The sequence below is a fragment of the Chinchilla lanigera genome, unplaced genomic scaffold (assembly GCF_000276665.1).
Source record: "Chinchilla lanigera isolate Chin_1 unplaced genomic scaffold, ChiLan1.0 scaffold00136, whole genome shotgun sequence".
Taxonomy (NCBI): Eukaryota; Metazoa; Chordata; class Mammalia; order Rodentia; family Chinchillidae; genus Chinchilla; species Chinchilla lanigera.
Genome location: NW_004955537.1, coordinates 2,918,600 through 2,939,199, shown reverse-complemented (window position 1 = coordinate 2,939,199; position 20,600 = coordinate 2,918,600). Strand labels below are relative to the sequence as shown.

The 20,600-nt window shown below is 47.4% G+C and overlaps 1 protein-coding gene and 1 long non-coding RNA gene across 2 annotated transcripts; one reads left to right on the top strand and one right to left on the bottom strand.

Annotated features, from left to right (window-relative positions):
• Positions 1–1,976: 1,976 nt before the first annotated feature.
• On the bottom strand, positions 1,977–17,044 carry Mpl (MPL proto-oncogene, thrombopoietin receptor). Its single transcript, XM_005410649.1, has 12 exons — positions 16,910–17,044; positions 16,608–16,740; positions 16,132–16,310; positions 15,310–15,608; positions 14,602–14,764; positions 14,241–14,367; positions 8,721–8,905; positions 8,407–8,549; positions 6,089–6,248; positions 5,716–5,812; positions 3,640–3,727; positions 1,977–3,463 (listed from the first exon to the last, which is right to left on the bottom strand). The coding sequence occupies exons 1-12, from the start codon at positions 16,986–16,988 to the stop codon at positions 3,209–3,211; spliced, it is 1,908 nt and encodes a 635-aa protein (XP_005410706.1). The 5' UTR covers positions 16,989–17,044; the 3' UTR covers positions 1,977–3,208.
• On the top strand, positions 4,395–9,253 carry LOC102026351. Its single transcript, XR_264780.2, has 2 exons — positions 4,395–5,146; positions 8,897–9,253. It is a non-coding gene; the product is annotated as an uncharacterized LOC102026351 (long non-coding RNA).
• Positions 17,045–20,600: the final 3,556 nt, after the last annotated feature.

Below are 20,600 nucleotides of genomic sequence, written 5' to 3'. Positions count from 1 at the left end.
GGAATAGTAATTAAGACAAGGGGTTTGATGTCCAAGTGTTATAATTGGGGAATTCCTGAACTCCAGAAGATTTAGAAAAGGTAGTCTTTTCAAATCCTAGCACGAGGGAGGCTGAGGGCAGGCGGATCGTTCGAGTTAGAGAGCAGCCTGGGCTACAAAGTGAGCTCAAGGCCAGCCTGAACTGCATAGCAAGACCCTGTCTCAAAAAGATGAAAAGGAGGGAGTGTGGCCAGCAATTGGTAACTTCAGGACTAAGAGTAACTGTAGAGGAGAAAGATATGGGTACAAACTCAGGGAATCTGTACATATAAAAGCAAAGAAATGAAGAAAGTCAATGGACATCATACAGACATGGACCTTAAAAATAAGAACTGTAATATGTTATAGAATGGTCAAGTAGAAAGACGACAGAAAAGGTCAGATTTGACCCCTGAGAAATAATCCTTGGTGACTTTGGAGACAGCAGGATCAGGAAAGCAGGTGCTAATGATCCATTTAAAAGGGGCTGCAGAAAGAATAGTGAGAATGTGGTGTCCACAAGCATAAGGTACTTGTGTAACCCAGCCTCTGATCTCTAGTGTGAGACCTATACAAACTGGGTGGCTTAAATGATAAAAATGTATTGTCTCTCACTTCTGGTGCCAAGAAGTACCATTAGGGTTAGTTCCTTCTTATGGCTGTGAGAAAAATCTGTTCTGTGCCTCTCCTGTAGCTTGTGGTGGTTTCTTGGCAATCCTTGGCTTGTAGAAGTATTGCCCTGATCTGCCTTTACCTTTACTTCACCGTCTTCTTGTGACCCTCTCTTTCTCCTAGATCTGCACCCAAATTTTCCTTTTTTTCTTTTTCTTTTTGTTTCTTTTGGGGAGGAGAGACAAGGTCTCACTGTGTAGTCCAAGTTGTCTTTGAATTTGTGGCAATCCTCCTGCTTCAGTTTCCTGATAACAAGTATGAGCTATCCTGCCCAGTTTGCAAATTTTCCTTTTTATGAGAATATCAATCAGGTTGGATTAGGGTCCATGACCTCATCTTAACGCATTATATATGCAGTGACCCTGTTTCCAAATAAGGTCACATCTGAGATACTGGAAGTTAAGACTTCAACATCTGAATTTTTGGGGGGCGGGGTTGTTGCACAGTTTAGCCCATAATGTCCTCCCACTGGTGGAATGTAAAGAGAAACCAGAGCCCAGGGAAGTCCACTATACAGGCCTTATGAATCAGCCTTGCAGAACACACAGCAAGGCAGAAGATGGACAGGGCATGTGGATGACATACAGCCTCAATACTCCCCATTCCCCTAGTCCTGTCAAAAGTTCCAGCTCTTCTCCTAAGGACCAAAGGCTAGGATGGGAGGAGAATGAGCTTGAGCTGTTTATTTCCCTGCCTTCCCTGCCACTACCGAGGTTGGCTGCATCCCCCTACCAAAGGCCACAATTCCTGTGAGGCAGCCCTCTTTGTTTTGTTTTGCTTTGAGACAGGGTTTCACTGTGTAGTTAGCCTGGCCTTGAACTCACTGTGTACCCCAAGCTGGCCTCAAACTCACAGTGGTCCTCCTGTCTCAGCCTCCCAAGTACTGGGATTACAAGCTTGTGCCACCACACACAGCTGGTAGTTTTCCCTTACAGGACTCTCCCCAGTTCTAGTAACCACTCCCTCTTTTTACCCCTTGATGTCTAGGATTGGTGCCAGCTCCTTGGTGGTGTTAGCTCTGGGGTACTGCACTGTTCCTTCATAGTTTTCCCAAATCTTGTGCTTTAATATACTCTTTATTAAACTCTCACCAAATTACCCAGTTTGAGTGCTATGTATTTCTGCTAAGTCAATATAATGGGTATATTTGGAGCAAGCAAAACAAAAAATATTTTCTTAAAAATTTGAATGGGTGAGGAGACTCCATAACTAGAGTGATTTAAGCACATTTACTGCTACATATGAATGGCTTAGAGAATGAGGGAATTTAGCATAGGTTAAGGTAGTACTTTGCAAAAAGATTTTATTCATTTGTTGAAGGCCTACTTTCATACACCACTAGGTCAGTGGTGGCGAAGCTATGGCATGTGTGCTGCAGCAGGTTGTTGTAAAAGCTCTGAAAGTTTTGTCATCACTGTTCTAGGTGCTAGAGAAAAAAAGGACAGATAAGTCATGGCCCTTGCCCTCAAGGAGCTCACAGTCTAGTAGCAGGAAGCAGATAAGTAAACAATTACTTGCATAAAACATCACAGATGCTGTAGTTAAGTCTGAGCTGGAGTTAATTTTGGGATGGCCAACATATAGTAAAAACAATGAGAAAAGATGGGATTGGACATTGAATTAATGGAGTCTTAGACATGAGGATGTAGCTAAGCGGTCAAGCATGGGCCTCACCTGTGCAAAGTGCTGGGTTTGAACCCCAGCATTGTCCAAAAAAAAGGAAGCTTGAAGGACTGCAATAATTAAGGATAGGAAAATCTGCCAGAATATGAAATTAAGAAAATAATTACAATAGTAGTTCCAATATATTAAGCATTTACCATTTCCTAGGGTGCTGTAGGTTATCTCTGTATTTTTCACAACTGCGGAGGATTGTTATTGTCTCTTTTATGCACGAGAAAGGAAGGCTCAAAGACATTCAGTTTTGTCTGAGGTTGCACAGGTAGCAAGTATGAAAGGCAGGAGCTGAACCTAGCATGGACTCCACGTTTATTCTTTTTAACTTCCAGTATACTCAGACAGGTGTAGAACTAGGAGAGAAGCTGACACTATGGAAGCCAAAGTGGAAGAGAATTTAAAGGAGAAATGAGGAATCAACCACAACAAAGGCCACAGAGAGATCAAATAAACTGATGGTTAACAAGATCCTATTGAAACTTGCAACAAGAAGATCTGAAAGGAACTTTGTCTGGGCAGTTTTATTAGCAAGGTGGGAATAGAGGAACTAACTGAAGTCTCTGAAGAATTGGTGGGAAAGCGGGGACTCTTTTCACAGAGTTCGGCATTCAAGAGGAGAGAGGGAGGGTGAAAGTCAGAGGGCCTTGCTCAAAGGAGCCTATCTGGAAAAAGCGTTCTGGATTTGTCAAGAGCAGTATGGAAAGATCAGTGCTGAGAAGCCCAACCAGGCTGGAAGATGGGGGTTGGAGGTAAAGTCTGAGGTGCCAGTGTTGGGATAGGTTAAGGGCAGTTTATTGAGAAGTCTAGGTCTGTCTCGGGTCCTAGGAGGAGAGATTTGTTTTCAGGGCTGCTGCCAACAACTTAACGGTAGGTATGAATGGTTGGCAATGTGTGTAGTACGGCAGGATGCTGACTCAACCACGGGTGGGCACACAGACAGGGGCGCAGCCCCTCGGCAGGAAGGCTGCAGTCCTCGGTAGTCTGTCCAGGCCTGGGAAGGACACAGGGGCAAGGGCGTCCTCTCACAGGGTTTAGGTAGGATCTCCAGCAGGCTGGGCTCCACTTCTTCATAGGTATCTGTGACTGTGGCCTTGGGCTGGGAGAGACGGTTGAGAGGAGCTGGATTAGAGTAGATCCTGACTATGTGGGAAAGCAAGTTGGGTTGGGGGGAGTGCCCAGGATGGTGCACTGCTAAGCCATGACCTTGAACACACTGCACTGGGGGGACAAGGAGCATTGGTAGTAGTCTGTGGGGAGGGACAGCACACTCACCATACTCAGGGCTGCGGTATCTCTAAGGTACGGGCCAAGGACCCGGTGCAGATCTGGAAGTGAGGGCCACACGGCATGCCTCAGCCTCCTAGGGGACAAGTGAGAGAAGAAGACTGAGTCATAGGTGTGAGCTGGGAGGGGTGGGGAGAGCACTAGAGCGGGGCTCCGGTGGAGACAGACTGAGGAGTGAGTCTTGAGGGATGGAGCACAGTTCAGGCTGTAAAGTAAGGCAGAGGAGCAGAGGTGGGAAGAAGACCTTTGGGGAGACGGAAGTCAGTGGCAGGTAGCTTCCCAAAGGGCAGTGCGGAACGTCCTCAAACACTGCTGCTTCAGGGCCTTTACACTTGCTGCTCTTTCTGCCTGGAACACTCAGTTCATTCCCTCCCTCCAGTTAGGGCTCTGCTGGATGTCAGCCTGACAGAGGCACTTTCCCTGATTAGGATGCCTAAAATTGTAACATCACCCTTCCCATCATTTTATTTCTCACTGTGCTTTTCTGTGTAGCACTTGACTTACTGTATATTTATTTTATTGTTACATATACTTGTTTTTGTCTGCCTCTCCCCATTAGAGTGTAAGCTCCGTGACAACAGTTTGGGTATTTTTTCACTCCTGTATCTCCAATGCCAAGCCCATCTTAGGTGTTCAAGAAGAGAACCGGAGGAGCTTATTATGAGTTATTAGGGAGGGTTTCCGGCTTGTCCCACAACCTTATTCCTGCCTCCCTAACAGCAGAGGAGGGACTTACCTGGCTGGGGAAAAGGAACAGAGTATGCCTGGTTCGGCAGCACCTCCTCCCTCTTCTCTTTTTTGCCCGATCCACTTTGCTCTTACAAAGGCAGATTTAAAGTTAAGAGAGTGGCATGGTCAAAGAGAAATAAGAACCAATAAGGGGGGGCACCTGACCCAGCCTAAAACACAGTGCCCAGAGGAGCTGACATCTGAGCTAAGTCTTCAAGGATTGGCAGATACTACCAGCTGAAGAACTGAGGTGGCATGGATTCTATCCTTCATGTTTATAACTCCCAGTGACATTTCCCCTCATCCCCCACATACATGAGTCACTCATTACTAACATTTATTTAAGGCCCTGCTACTTGGCAGGCACTGTGCTAAAACTTCAAAATGACCAAGTAAGGTATAATGAAGAAGACATGTAATGAACTAAATGCAGGACTAGGGGTGTAGCCCAGTGGTACAGGGGGTGCTTAGTAGGCACAGGGTCCTGGATTCAATCGACAGCACCAAAAAAGAAAAAAATAAATGAATGAATAAATAAATGCAATAAAACACTACAGTACTGTGTTGGGACACAGAAGAGCAGCCAGGGAGGGAGGGCCAGGAAAGGTCTCCTAAGAGCTGGTGAAGAAAGTTATTTAAAGATGAATGGGTATTAGCCAACCAGGGAGGCTATTCCAGGCAGAGGGGACATTATGTTCAAAGGCACTGAGGAGTGAAACAGCCTGACTTGTGGAGGAAATCAAGTTTGGCAAGGTTAATGCACAAGGTAAGAGAGGGTGGAAATGCGGGCAGCGAATTTGCATAGTGTAACCTGTCATTCTACAGAGTCTGGACTCTATCCTGGGAGTTGCTGGAGGGATTTAAGGAGGGGGCAGATGGGCTTATGTATACATTTTAGGAAGCTTATTCTGGTGGCTGTGTGAGGTTAGACTGGAGGGAGAAGCGCCTGTGTTTCAGGGAGTGGGTAGTGTCTGTAGGAGTAAAGGGGCTAGGTTTAGGAGGTGGAATGACCAGAGCTGAGCGCTACCTGGGTGGGGTGGGGGAGGGGAGGCAGGTGCTTGAGTGTCCTGGCGTTTGCCCAGCACCGACAGTAACCCTGTCACTCAGCTGAATACCCAGGAGGTGGGGCTATTTGAGGAGCCCGTTATAGTGGGCATGTTAGAGTGTAAGGAGACAGTACCACTCCGACAGACATGCAGGAAGCTGCTGAGGCCATAGGTGTAGACGTGTGGTGGTCCAGAAAGCAAATGTCACCATGTGTTGCTAGGATGCCTGTTTAGAAATCTCCGGGTCTACCGGCTCCACGCCCTGTCTCCCTCCTGGCTAGGGCGGTACCTGTAGTGCGCAGGAAACTGCCACCTCAGCAGCAGCAGGCCAAGAAGGGCACTGAGGCCCAGCACCAGGAGCAGAATGGTCACCAAGGAGATCCAGGCTAGGGGACAAAAACCTTCAGACCTTAGCCGACCTTCGGCCCCGCCCGCAAACCCTCCAAACCACGCCCTGGCCCCGCCCCTTACCATGTGGCCCGCCCCTCAAGCACGGCCCCGCCCCTCACCCCCTCGACCGCACCTCTTGGCACCACGGAGTTGACCGCGACTGCACAGCGGCGCAGCCGCAGACCGGCACGGTCAGGGCCCCGCCCCCTCATCGGAGCCCCGCCCCTCGTGCATCGGTGGACCCGCGTGGTCGCGGCAGTGCTGCTGCTTACCCGGCTCCGAGGCTGTCTCCACCCTCGCCGGCTCGGACCAGGCGCTCCAGGGGCCTTGATAGGTGGGGCCGTTGAGCCTGGCGCGCAGCTGTAAGCGGTAGCGAGATCGCGGGCGCAGCTCCAGGCTCCCTCCCCGGGCTCCGAGAGGCGGTTCCAGCACCTGCGCCGAGGAGAAGCGTGCGGAGATCGTGCGCCCTGCGGAGCTCCGCCAGCTTCCCACCGCGCGGGGTCCCCGGCGCAGGGCCGCGAAACAGGCGGCGCCGGGCGCCCTCACTGAGACCTTGTCCCTCACGGGGTCTCGCCCTGCCTGTGAGACGCACCAGGGGACACACCCTGGCACGCAGACACACCTTCACAGAGACCCTGACACAAGCGCCTGTGGGACACCTTGGCAGAGGTCCCGGTACTCGGACGAACTGACCACAACATGCTGGATGCTATCACCGCCACTCCTGAGTCACTCAGATCTGGAGCTGCACAGACCGTGCCACAGCACTACTGAGCCCAGGAGGGCAGATTTGTGCTAGGCGCTGGGAGTGCAAGCATCATGTGCGCAAGCAGGGTGTGTTAATTACTTAGCAAACATTTATGATTGCTGAAGATATACCGAACGTTAGGCTAGGCACCGGAGAAGATAAAACAGTCTCTTACATGTCTAATGAGGGAGACGTCCAAACCAGTCAAGAATCACAACTTGTACATGGTACCATAGGTGCACAAAGACATATTTAAGGCTGCCCGAGCTACTTGATGGGGGTTACAGCATGCTTTAGTGTGCTAAAAGTACCTATGGGAAGGCTGGATGGTCAAAGAGAAGGGTAAGCAGTCCTAGTAGGGCTTTGAAGTGTTGGTACATTCTTCAACTTGCTTGTTTTTTTTTTTTTTTTTTTCTTTTTGAGACAGGGTCTCACTATGCAGTCCAGGCTGGCCTTGAGCTCACTTTGTAGCCCACGCTGGTCTCGAACTCGCAACAATCCTCCTGCCTCAGCCTCCTGAGTGCTGGGATTACAGGCGTGGGCCACCACGCCCGGCTTCAACATGCTTGTTAATAAATAGGGAGGACAAAGAAAAGACATAGGTACTGGGTTAAGTGATAGTGTCATTAGCAGAGACAGAAGAGAAAGTAAGCTTGAAGAAGAAATGCCTTATGGTTCTATTTTGTTAAGTTTAACTACAGTCAAATGAACCAATGGTAATGTCAGGATAGTGATTACCTTCAGTGTGTAGGTAACTGTAGGGGACACGAGGAACTTCTGGGATGCTAGAAATTACTTATGTCTTGATCTTGGTAATGATTCCATGGGTGTATCCACATATACAGTTAGTTGTATATTTAAGGTTTGTACGCTTTATTGTATGTAAGATTTACCTCAGTAAAAACAAAATATACATTCAGTTAGAAAGATAAGTTTAATTTTGGATACACTGAGTTTGAACTGTCTGGGAATGAGGAGGTTTAGGGAGAGCTGCCTGCCTGGTGTCTAAATATGTTAAATGAAAATAAAGGTAGACCCAGAAGCTAATGTTTAACTGATGAATGCCTATGTTGAGTACCTTCTATATACCAGGCACTGTGCTAGGTATTCACATATAGTATGTCCTCGACTTACTGAATTTAATTTTTGCTCTATAAGATAGATGGCTTTATCCCTATTTCACCAGTGAGAAAGCAGATTCTTCAAAATTTGAGATAATCTGCCTGTGTTTCTTAAATTCCTGATATATGGGGGTTGGAGTGATAAAATTGGGGTTATTAATGTAAAGTTAAAATCATGGGGTTGGAACAGTTACCCAGAAAGAGCATATATATTTACCCAGAAGGGAAAAGAGCCTAAGACAACACTCTAGGAATTACAGCATATTACGGAAGAGTGGAAAAGGAGGAGTGGCAGGAAGAATATCAGGGAGGACTGATATCCCGAAAGCAAAGGGGAAAGAAAATTTTATGTGGGAGTAGCTAGCAGTGTCAGATCCTCAAGAGAGAGTAAGATACCAGTTAAATAAGGTAAACATAGATATACAAGCCCGACTTGGTAGTGCACACCTGTAATCCTGGCAGTCTAGGAGGCTGAGGCAGACGAATCACAAGTTAGAGCCTTGCCTCAGCAGTTTAGCCACTTAGCCCGAACCTGTCTAAAACTAAAAAAAAATTTAACAAGGCTGGGTATGTAGTTCAGTGCAAAGGCTCTGGGTTGGACTCCAGTACTGGAAAAAAAGAAAAAACCAGATAAACATAGATACATAAGCTAAACAGGGACTCGGTTTCTCTGGTACCAAAACAGGAATATCCTCTGAGGCCATTTGTTGCTTGACCATACCTTCCAGTCCTGATGGCCTTCTCCAATGTACCGGAGTTGATAGCAGGTTTCTTGGGCTGCCCAAGATGACGGGTGCTTCCACTCCAATGCCAGCTGCCCGCTGGAGACCTCCCTCCAGTGCAGGTTTGGGGTGGGGATGAGCACTACGGGGATTTCAGCAGGGACTGGTTTTAGCCTATGTGCATGAGGCGTCATACCACCAAGGCCATAGTTCAAAGGTGTCAGAGTTGGGGATCATGGGCATAGATAGGGTCAGAAGTTTCATGTGGGGGTGGGTGGGAACAGTATGAGAAGAAGGGGAAGAAAGTTCTTACCAGCCTGGTGCATCCAGAAAGGCGAGCCAAGGTAGCTATGAACCACACCCTGGGCTGTGGTCACTTCTACAAGGGTGTGAATAATACTGTCATTTCGTGACTTGAAGTGGCAGTGGGAGAGCTGAGGGAGCTGTAATTCTGGATTTGTTTTCTTCTCCTGTTCACACTTCTCCCAGATGGGGTCCCTAAGAAGCATAAAGTCATCGGATCAGGCCTAACCCTACAGACTAATTCCTATCCTCTCCGTGGGACACTGAGTGTGGCCAGCACGGGTCTGCCCCCACCTTGGATGCAACTCCAGGGTCCTCTCTCTGTCTTTGCACCATGAAGTCCAGTCTCTGCTCTTTGAGGAAAGAACTAGCCTGATTTGTGAAAATAGCACGAACTGCAGAGTTCAGATGCTGGCCTATGAATGTGTGACTTTGGGCAATTTTTGAAAATCTCTGCTCTAGTTTCCTTCTATTTGTACAATGGGTTGATATCTACCTCACAGAATTGTTTCAAAGATTAAAGAGACTTCATCTTTGTGGAGGGAAATGTCTTTATGTGTTTTAATCTGTTCTCATACAGAACCCCCCAACCCCACCTCTAAAGGTTATATCATTATCATCTGGCTTTTCTGCCTCCATTGTTCACCAAGTCCTTCAATTGGTTCTTCCCACAGTTACTAGAATTTGCTTCTCAAAATATTGAGGTGTTATTGTCCAGAATACACCACAAGTCTATCTATTTTGATCTTTACCACTGCCCTGTAAGGCGAAACCAGCCTTATCTCTCTCTCTTTTTTTTTTTTTTTTTTTTGAGACAGGGTCTCGCTATGCAGTTCAGGCTGGCCTTGAGCTCACTTTGTAGCCCAGGCTGGATCGAACTTGCAACAATCCTCCTGCCTCAGCCTCCCGAGTGCTGGGATTATATGCGTGTGCCACCATGCCTGGCTCAACCTTATCTCTTGCCTGATTTAAGGCAAATTTCTAGCTGGTGATCTTGCTTCTATTCTTATTTATGGTTTTTCAGAGAAACATACCTTTTACAAATGTAAGTCATGCCACTCTTCTGCTTAAAATCCTTCAGTTGTTCCAAGCTCCACACTAGTCCCTACAGGACTTCATATGATCTGGTTCCTCCTTACCTTGCCATCCTCATCTCTTAAGATTTGCATGCAAGCTTATCACCCTTCATCCACATGGGCCTTCTTTCTGTGTCTCAAAATGCCAGCTGTGTGATCTCTGCCTTTTGCCTTTGCCCTGAGTAGCTCTGACCCTAGGTATTTTTTTTTGGGGGGGGGGTTGTTTGTTTGTTTTTCCAGTACCAGGAATCGAACTCATGACCTTGTGCTTGCCAGGCAGGCGCTGTGCCACTGAGCTAAATCCCCAGCCCCAGACCCTAGGTCTTAACATGACTCATTCTTTCCTGCTGCTTAGGTCTCAGCTCACCTGTTACCTCCCTGGTAAGGCTTTTCCTGGGCACTCAGTCTGTTAGCAGTTCCCTCTTCCAGTTTTGTTATGTAACCTTGTTCCTTTATTTCCTTACTCCATTCTCCTCTCTTCATTAAAATGTGAGCCTCAACGATGAGGGTCCTCCCTGCTTTTCCTTGCAGTACTGGGGATTGAACCCCAGGTCTTTCACATGCTAGGCAATGAGCTACACCTCCGCTGTAGAACATTTTCTATTTTGTCACTCTGTTCCCAGTGCCCCAGTGACATTAATAACAGTTCTCTATTGAACAAGCAAACCACGTCTCCTTCCTGATCATAATTCTCAAGCAACTTGCCACTACTAAAATCATTTGTTACTTTATGAACTTATGTATTTACTCATTTCACAATGGATACCCATGTGCCGGGGATTGTGCTAGGCCTTTTGAGAATATAGAGGAATAATCTTTAAGGAATTCTCAGTTCAAAAAGAGAGACAGAAAAACAGATGCTATTTGTTCTGTGATGTGCACAGGCTGGCTTGAGGGACCAGGGAGGAGCATGTAACACAGACTGGGAGGGTCAGGGAGTGCTTCCTGGCTACGGCAGTGTTTAGACTGAGGCTTTACTATATATAGCCTAGCAGAGGGAACAATTGGGCATTCCAGGCACATGTTTGTGCACAGATAAGAGAGTGTGGTGCTTTGGGGGGAAATTCTAAGTGTGCAGAGTAGTTCTGGTGTAGAAGGGCTGGTGGTAAATGGTGAATGTGAGATGGCAGGCCCTGTCACAGATGGCTTTACAGCTTTTCAAAGGAGCTCGAACTTAATTTGGGGGGCAATTATGGAGACTACAAGGATTGAGAAATGTCATCATGACCTTTGTACTTGTGGAAGATCACTCTAACTGCGGTTTGTAGAGAGAATCTTTGAGGGGGAAATACAAGCAGAGAAACCCATTAGGACACTTGTAGTTTTCATGTGCAAGGTGACGGGGCCTGAGAATAGGGTGGGGGCAGTGGAGGTAGAGGGAAGAGGTGATTCCAGAGCTATTAAGAGGCACGAGAGACAAGACTGTGTCTGATCGGATTGGGAGAACTCAGGTGTGGGAAGCAGTTCTTGGTGAAGATGGAGAACAGTCAAGAGGAAGAACAAATTTTGGTAGAGGAAATGCTGATTTTAGTTTTTCACCTTTTATCCCATGCACGGCACCTCTATACTATGAAAACCTGTGTGGTCATTAAAGAAATGAATTGCTTCTTTTTATAACGAGCTCCAAGATATTTATTTTAAAAGTTGAGTTAAACCATAGAGGGCTAGAGGGCTTAGGAGATGCTTGATTAACGTGTGTGAGGGTTTAATCTTTAGTACTGCAAAAATAAATACAACCCCCCAAACCCATGTAGATGTAACATCAACTCATATTTTAAAATTAAGAATTATATATAAACATATGCAAATACATAGGAAGAAATAAAAATACATTAAAACTGTTAAAAGTAGCTTTTTCATTACTCATTCATTGAACTTTTTTTCAATACTGGGGATAGACCCCAGGGGCATTGTACTACTGATCTACAAGCTATATCCTCAGTCTTTTTTTATTTTTCTATTTTGAGACAGGATATCACTCACAGGCTAGCCTCAAACTGGCAATCCTCCTACCTCAGCCTCCCAAGTAGCTGGGCTCATAGGCATGAGCCACCATCTCCGAGTCATTCAGCATTTTGTTTTGTTTTTTACTGAGCATCTACTGTGTTCCCAGCACTACCACAGTGAGAATATATTGGTGAGTAAAAAAAATACTGATTTTGCCTTCATGGGTTGTACAGAGTTGTGAGTAGCATTTCTCAGCTGGAGTTCCAAAAGAGAATTTTTTTTTTTTTTTTTCAGTACTGGGGGTTGAATCTTGTCCTCAGCACTTTTTACATTTTAAAAACATTTTTAAAAAAGCTTTTTATTTTGACACAGGGTCTTGCTAAGTTACTAAGTTTTCCAGGCTTGGCTGGAAGAACTCCTGCTTCAGCCTTCCAGAGTACTGGGATAGTCAGATAAAGCATAAATTTCATTTTGTTTTGTTTTGTTTTTGAGACAGGGTCTTGCCGTGTAGCTCAGGTTGGCCACAAACTCACTATGGCCTCAAATTCCCATCAGTCTTCCTGCCTCAGCCTCCTGAGTGCTGGGATTACAGGTATATGCCACCATCCCTTGCCTTAAAGTGTAAATGTTAAATTGTAATTGTGATAAATACTTGAGAAGGAGAAAGTACAACTACTTGAGCAGTTGTACACGGTACAACTACTGCAGACAGCTCAGTTAGATAGAGATTAATATACAGTCAGAGAGGGATCAGGCCTCAAGGAAAGCAACACAAACATAAAGACATCAGAACTGTGGCTTCAGGCATGTTTAGAGGCCAGGCCTCAAAATGCAGTAGTTATGCTTGAAAGCTTTTTAAAGGAATAAACAGCAACTTGAGGTTATACTGTAATTAGCACCACTGATCCAATGAGTCCAGATAGGCATCAGATTTCTAGGTGGGTGCCCAACCACCTGGACCAATTCCTTCCCCAAAATGCTCTTGTTCTTTCTGTGTTAGAAGTTACAGATAAGCTAAAGCTAACGATGTTAGCCGTATTATCTTTGCTACGTGCCACACTTTCCTAAAGGCTCAAAGTTACCAAGCGATTATATTTGAAATCTTATTGGTTGCTTGTAGTTTGACCCACATTAAACCCTCATTGTGCTTTTGCTATATAAGTTACTCCTGACAAAGACCTTGGGTGGGCACCATTCTGGAAATTCAGGAGCTATTCTTCTTTCCCTTATTTCCAATAAAAGATCTCCCAACTTCCACCTTTGGTTGTGACTTCATTCCTCAGTGCTTTCAGACCACAAACTCAGCACATCTGACGTCTAGCAGGTTGGGAATTATATTTTTCCTGTAGCATAACCAAAGTACAATTGCACTATTGGATTTAATGAGGAAGGATTCCCAAGCTCTGAAGGATAAGCAGATGTTAAATAAGATGGGATAAATAGTAAGTTGGATAAGTAGCACATGCAAAGACCCACAGGCAGGAGGGAAATGAAACACATAAAGGAGCCACGGAAGGCCAGTGCTGGAACCAAAAGAACAAAGGGCGACATAGTAGAAGCTGCTAAAGCTCAAAGCATAGGTAAGAGCTGGGAACTTAATGAGGTTGTGACACACTTCTTTTCTTTCTTTCTTTTTCTTTTTTGGGACAGAGTATTGCTATGTAGTGCAGGCTGGCCTTGAACTTGCTTATGTAGCCAATCAAACTCACAGCAATCCTCCTGCCTCAGCCTCCTGAATGCTGGGATTACAGGTGTGCACCACCATTCCCAGCCTAGACTTCTTTTCTTACTCTAAAGCCACTAGGAAACCATAAACATTTCAAAACAGGAAGTGTTGTGTTCATTTACACATTTTAAAAGATCTTACCAGCTCCTACTCAGGAGAATATTTTGGAGGTGATCAGTTCACAGGTCTTTTCAGTGGCCTAAGTAAAAGATGTCGGTGAGATGTACCAGGGTAATGGCAGTGATAGATAAAAGTGAACAGATTCTGGAAATATTTAATAACTAGAATAACATGACTGGGTAATAGATTGGTTTCAGAGAGGATGAAGCTTCAGTGAGGTGTTAGGTGGAAGTCCTCGCAGGCCAGGCGAAATTCATATAAATTTACTAGACTGTAGATCTTGAGGAAGGGAAGGCCAGTCAGTGTTAGTTTCATAAAAATCATGTGATGTTGGCGTTTAACAAAGGTCACTTGGGGTACTCAGCACAGGAAATAAATGGGAGGTGAACGAGACTGCAGGCTGCTACAGGAGATGGACTCCTGTAGCAGGAGACATGATAAGGCGGCACGAAACCAAGGCATTCTGGGTAGGAATGGAGAGAGGCTGAGAGGATCGAGCACTCACTGGAGCATATGAGAATAAGCAATAGAACCTAGAGGCTGCTTGGTTTGGGGACGAGGTAGGAAGAGTGAAGAGGACTAAGAGCAATCTTTTCCTTCGCTCTATGGACTTATGTTTCTCTCCCATGACATCGAACCCAACCAAGAGTTAAATGCTTACCTGTCTCTAGGGCAGCACTTGACCTTGTTGTGGTAGAAGAAGCCTTGGGATCGAGTATGGTTCTGTTGCCGCCACTGACAGGTGACATTCATCAGGTCCAAAGTAAAGCATTGCAGTCCAATTGCCACTGAGGTAAAGAAGTCAGTCCCATCAGGGCCATGTGCCCCCACGCTACAGAGAATCCAGATCATTTTTATCCATATAACAGAACATTTACAACTCTTGTTCTCTTCCTGAACATAGTCTGTCCCGTGTAATGGCAACTTTGAGGGCGTCAGAAAAGACCGTGGTTCCCAAAGCCTCCACATCCACCCTAAGCCTTCGTAGACATCTTTTTAAATCTCTCCTCCATCTTACTCACCTGCATCCTTAGGCAGGTCCACAGTCACAGGGAGGGACCAGGGTCCCCAGGAGCCACTGAAGGAGATTCCATCAGGTTGGCTGCGCAGCTGGAGCCGGTAAGAATTGCCAGGCAGGAGTCCGGAAATGAGGCAGCTTCCACCCGTCACAGGCAGAGATGGAGCCTTGGGAGAAAAGTCCCAGCAATGGAATCTAGGCCGCCTTCCAGGCAATAGACTCTGCCTCTTATAGTTGGAGCCTTATAGCACCTCTGCGCAAAGGTCATTTCCCTACTTGGTACATGCACAGACTGAGGGCCAGCTCAGTGGGTATTGAGTGCTATTCAGGGCTTTTCAGGAAAATCTCCTTTTTTTTTGTTTGTCTTTTTGAGACAGGGTCTCAATGTGCAGCTCAGGCTGGCCTTGAACTCACTTTGTAGCTGAGGATGGTCTCGAACTCACAATGATCCTCCTGCCTCAGCCTCCAGAGTGCTGGGATTACAGGCGTGCACCACCATGTCCGGCAGGAAAATCTCCATCTATTTGGAGGCCTGAAGCCCTCAATTTTGTCAGTACAAATAACCCAAAGTGAGAGAACCTTAGACATGGCTCCTGGGGGCTGACCAGAGGCTATCTTAATTCCCTAAGGGCCAACCCCACCTAGAATCTCCAAAGTACAGGTGAAAGTGAAGGTAAGGGATAGGAGGAAGAGCAGAACAATGGTAGAATACTTCTCCAGTTGGGGAAGTCTGCTTTGGCCCATCCTGTTGGGGTGCTGTGGGTTGAACACACGGAGGCCAGTCCAGAGCAGGGGCTGGGTTCAGCCTCCGCAGAGTGGGGCAGCAGGTCTCTGTGGGGAGCAGCTGTATGACTCTGGTGTCAGTGGTGTTCCTGGGGTCGACGGGGCCATAGCGGAGTTCGTGCCTCAGGAAGTCACTGATTTCGGGAGCCGGAGCCTCCCAGTGTAGGTGAAGTTCCCCTGGCTGGCTCCCGCCTGTGGCCTTGATGACACTGGGAGGAGCTGGCAGGCCTGAGGGCAAAACAAGGCACATCAGAACTCAGACTGTGATTCAGCCTGTGGATTGCTGAGGATGCTGGAGACTGAATTGGGGCAACCTGTGGGATCAAAAGGATCACAGACTGGAGGAGAGGCCGGGTAGGAAGGCTTTGTATGCTGTTCTTTCCTCATGCTGTGGTGCAATGGCTTGTTAGACTCAGTGCTTCTTGAAAGCGGGGACCTCATTTTCACTTCTGTATTCTCATCACCTGTCACAGTGCGTGGCACACAGTAGGTGTTCTGTAACTGTGGAATGGGTGAATAAAAGACTATGGTAACGATGGAAAGACTAGGGTATCCCTGGTGTGAAATGATTTATGGGACAGGGTAGCTCTGGATGAGGAGTCTGGGACAGATGATAAGGGGGGTCTTGAGATGCTTCTGGGGGTCTGATGGGAGCACTCATGTTGTCCTGAAAGACTGAAGACAAGTCTGATTCCAGGAACTGGACTGCAGACCTCAGACAGAAGGAGCAGAGTGACAGAGGTGCCCTTACCCACAGTATCCACAGACAGCACCCACTCAGTCAGAGTCCGGTTCAGGAACACATCCTTCACCCAGAGGTGCAGCTTAGAGAAGAGGCGTACTTCATCCTGGGCTTGCAACTGGCACATGTATCGGGTTCCAAAGGGGGGCACGCTCTGGGAACTCAGGGGGCAGGCACGGGGCTTCTCTCTGTTGATACAGGAGACATCCTGCCTACACAGCCGCCATGTTCAGCCCTGAGGACCCTGGCTTTGGCTCATTCCCAACTTCTGTTTCCATTCGCTCCATTCTTCTCACTGCTTGAGGTAGGCAGGATTAGTGTTATATAGGGGTTTAAGACGGGCTGTTCATAAAGTGGTTACGTAGAACATAGACTTGAAATAGTCCTCTGATGGGGCCAAACACAAGGAATCTAACAGAGTGGCACTCAGCTGAATGAAGTGCAGGCACAGATATACAGGGAGTGGGGCACAGCCCAGCACCTACCCTGAGTAGGCATACAGCAGCTGATACGTCCCTCTGGGTGCTGCCTCCTCCTCATCCCAGAAGCAAGTGAGGTCCTCAAATGTTTGGGAGAAACAGTTCAGGGGCTTTGAGTCCGAGGTCAGCAAGGAGACATCTGAGGAACAGCTGGTGAGTTGGGTTCTGGGTCCTCCCAGGTATGTTTACGGGCAAGAGTAGGGGAACATGGAAGTCTACTACCCTGCATCTCCTCCCAGGAACCTACACCCCTTCCGAGAGCTCCCTCTTCCTGGGCATAGGTGATCTCCACCCTCTATACACCTCACCTTGGCTGGTGACTTGTGCCTGGTTTGGGGGGGCCAGGAGAAGGCAGGAGGTGACCACAAAGAGGGCCCAAGAGGGCATCTTCTCCGGCACTGTGCCTGCCCTAGCCCATCCTCCCTTCAGGAAGCCGGGCCCCAATCCCCTCCCGGGCCAGCCCCTCAGGTTCCTGTCAGATACAGCCCCACGTCCTGTCCCTGTCCCTGCCCCTCTGGGGCCCATCCAGACCACATTGGGGCCAGGGCCCAGGGGAGGGGGAGTGGGCTGGAGGGTAGGAGGGATTTGAAAGAGAAGACATCAGCCTTTTGGTGGGAGGGAGATGGGAGGATATATATTTGTGCACCAAAAAGAGAATAAGTGAGTGTGTATCTGTGTTAGCTATTATAGCTGTTACCAAGGCAGGCAGCATTCACTGAGCTGCCATATGTTAAGCAATTTGTACCGACTAATTCAGTCCTCAAAATAGTCTTATTATTTTCATTATAAAGATGAGAAAACTGAGGTGCAGAAACGTTAAAGATTTGCCCAAGATCACATATCTCCTAAAGGTAAAGCTCTGGAGATCAGCCTTCAAACCCAAGCACTGAACAGCAACACTATGCTCCTAGAAGGCATTATCCGCCGAGCAACGACTGCCTCACAACCATAGCAGATGGTAGGTTTTGCCACTGTCAGGAGTTCTTGAACTTTGCGCATAAACACATGTCCCACCATTGTGTGTGACCTCCACGGTGACCCCTGGTTGATCTTCTAAAAGTATCTGTAGACAGCAGCAACAGAGAATAGGAGCTTGCTAGAAATGCAGAATTCCAGCTGGCTGCAGTGCCACGTGCCCGTAGTGCCTGCACTTGAGAGGCTGAGGCAGGAAGCTCAGGAGTTCAACCTGGGCTACATAGTGAGACTCTGTCTTAAAACCCCCCAAACCAACAAACAAATACAAAGAAAGAAAGCAAGAAAATAAGCAATCTGGCAGGCAGGCAGAATCCTAGGCTTCACCCCAGACCTACTAAAACAGAACTTACATTTACTAAAATGCTCAGATAATTCCAAGGCACATTCAATTTTGGAATGCACTTTTCTTCAGTGTTTCCACCTGGCTTGCTCAGAAGCAGGAATCCCTGGCTGCAGCTCTTCTGCATGTTCCTGTCTTCTCATGTTAGTAACTTTTTTTTTTTTTTTTGGTACAGGGAATCGAACTCAGGACCGTGTGCTTACCAGGCAGGCGCTTTGCCACTGAGCCATATCCCCGGCCCTCTCATGTCAGTAGCACAGCGGAGCGTATGATCTTTTCATGGAGACCCTGGTCTCTTTCCAGGTGTGCTGAACCACAGGTGGCTTCTGTATCAATTCTGGGAGCTTTGACTTCTGCGGTGCAGGGAAGAGCGGATTCGAGGGAGGAGCATGAGCAGCCATATTTACTCCACAGTTAACCCTAGGCATTAGTGGGGGGCTGCGGTTGCTGGCTCTGTAGAGTAAGTGTCCTCAATAAGGTTCTTTTTCTCTTCCTCTTTCTGAATTAGTTAGTTTTACTAACAATTTTAGAAGGTGAGGGGTGGGTAGAGGGAAGTCCCTTCTGCCTCCCGTGAAGTCTTAGTTTCTCTGCCACCATTTCTGTGCAAGTTGTCTCTGGGCCAGGTTTGTCCTCTGCCCTACTAGCTGTCAGGTTTAGAAAGACCAATGGTACAATTTTGGATGCCCTCCCTCCAATCCCATCTAGGGCTACTGACTCTCTGGCAGATATGTGAAAGGGAAGCACACCTTTTTTTGTCTTTTTGAGATAGGGTCTTGCTATGCGGTGCAGGCTGTCCTTGAGTTCACTTTGTATCCCAGACTGGCCTTGAACTCACAATGATCCTTCTGCCTCAGCCTCCCAGGTGGTGGGATTACAGACATGTGCCACCACACCTGGCTTGAAAGGGAACCACACTTTAATATTCATGTAGCCTATAGCTTTGGATGCTGTATGAATGCTGATGACATCAAAATTAATATCTCCAGCTGTGACTCCTCCCCTGGTCTCCAGATTTGAATAGCTAACTGGCTACTTGGCGTCTCCATTTATATTTAGGGTGATTTTCTTTTTTATTGAGACAGGGTCTCGCTATCGCTGGCCTTGAACTCACAGCAGTCCTCCTGCCTCAGGCTCCCAAGTGCTGGGATTACAGGTGTGTGCCACCACAGCTGGCCCAGGCTGGGTGAGATGGCACATAAACTGTAGTCCTGGCTACTTGGGAGAATGAGGAGGGAGGATCATTTGAGCCCGGGAGGTCAAGATCAGAGCCTGAGCAATAAATAATAGTGAGACCCTGACTCCAGAAAAATAAAAGAGGAAGGAAGGAAGAAAGGGAGGAAGGGAGGAAGGAATGAAGGAAGGAAGGAAGGAAGGAAGGAAGGAAGGAAGGAAGGAAGGAAGGAAAAGAAACCTTTTTCTTTGAGAGGTGGTTTTACTATGTTGCCCAGGCTGGTCTCAAACTTTTCATTCATCTACCTCAGCCTCCCGAGTAGCTGGGATTACTGCTGTGCACCACTGGGCCCTGCCAAAAGAAAACTGATTCTGCCTTCCACACTTAAATCTGTTTTGTTTTCTTACTCTTGCCTGCCTCTGTAAGAGGCACTTCCACCTACTCAGCTGCTCAAACCCCAGACCTCAGTACTCCTTGCTTCCTATTTCTCAGCCTATATCCAATTAACTAGCAAGCCTTGTCAGATCTTCCCTCAAAAATGTACCCAGAACCTGAGCACTTTTTACCGCTTCACCACACCCCCACCCCGTCTTAGTCCACAACGGATTACTGCAATAGCTTCCCTCACTGGTGTCTCGTTTCGTCTCCCGATGACTCTGGTACCCTTGTCCTCACTCTCTGGAAGAGAAAATTGAGGCTAAAAAGGAGCAAGTAAGTTGCCAAAGCCATTGCTGAGGGATGGAGCTGAGATCTGAATTCTGATCTGTTTGATGCCAAAGCCTGTCTTGTCTTGTTTTGTTTGTTTTTGAAATGGGGTCTTTCTATGTTCCCCAACCCGGTGTCAAACTCCTGGACTCAAGGGATCCTCCTGACTCCGTCTCACTATAGCTAGGACTATTAGTGTGCATCGCAATGCCCTGATAAAGCCTCTTTTTATACTGTCTGCATGGACACCTCTGACTAGGCCCACCTTGTAGCTATTTCCTCCGTCTTGTTCATCCATTTAACATTATGTATCTAGCACAGGGCCCGGTATGAGTCTTTCCCAAATGTGAGACTGAGTCCAGAATGGGATCAGGAGGGGTGTGATGCAAGTCAGTGGGAAAAGGACCAATAGTTCCAGCAGCAGTCCCAAGGGAGGCAACTGCAAGGGCCCAATCTGGTTAGCCATCCTATACCCTCTCTGAGACGTCCTGGCCCTGAGCTGCCTAAACAGGCTGCTGGCATTTCTCACGGCCCCAAATCCAAGGCCTGCTGCTGAACGAGGAGGGCCAGCTTCCACCATAGCCAGCTTCTGCTTTGTCCCAGGGAGGGCCTGAGGTGAGATAAGAGAATAGATGGCCCCTGGGAGGAGCCTGAGCTGCCCAGAGTGCCTTGCAGGAAATCACCCCTTCCTTGAGGATGGGAGGGCAACGGATGACTCAGGGATGCCTGCTGGGAGTTCCTTGTCTGAAGCCAATATGAGCTGAGGTGAGGCTCCTTGGACGAAGAGCCCAACCAGGTTTGCCTTTCC

Bases quoted from the DNA above. Each gene is read 5' to 3' on its own strand.
- Mpl (XM_005410649.1), bottom strand. From the start codon at position 16,988: ATGCCCTCTTGGGCCCTCTTTGTGGTCACCTCCTGCCTTCTCCTGGCC. The intron at 8,906-14,240 runs GTAAGCATTTAA...TATGCTTCTTAG, and splicing joins AAGTGCTGCCCTAGAGACAG to GGACCCCATCTGGGAGAAGT. The intron at 6,249-8,406 runs GTATGGTCAAGC...TCCTCGGCGCAG, and splicing joins AAGGCCATCAGGACTGGAAG to GTGCTGGAACCGCCTCTCGG.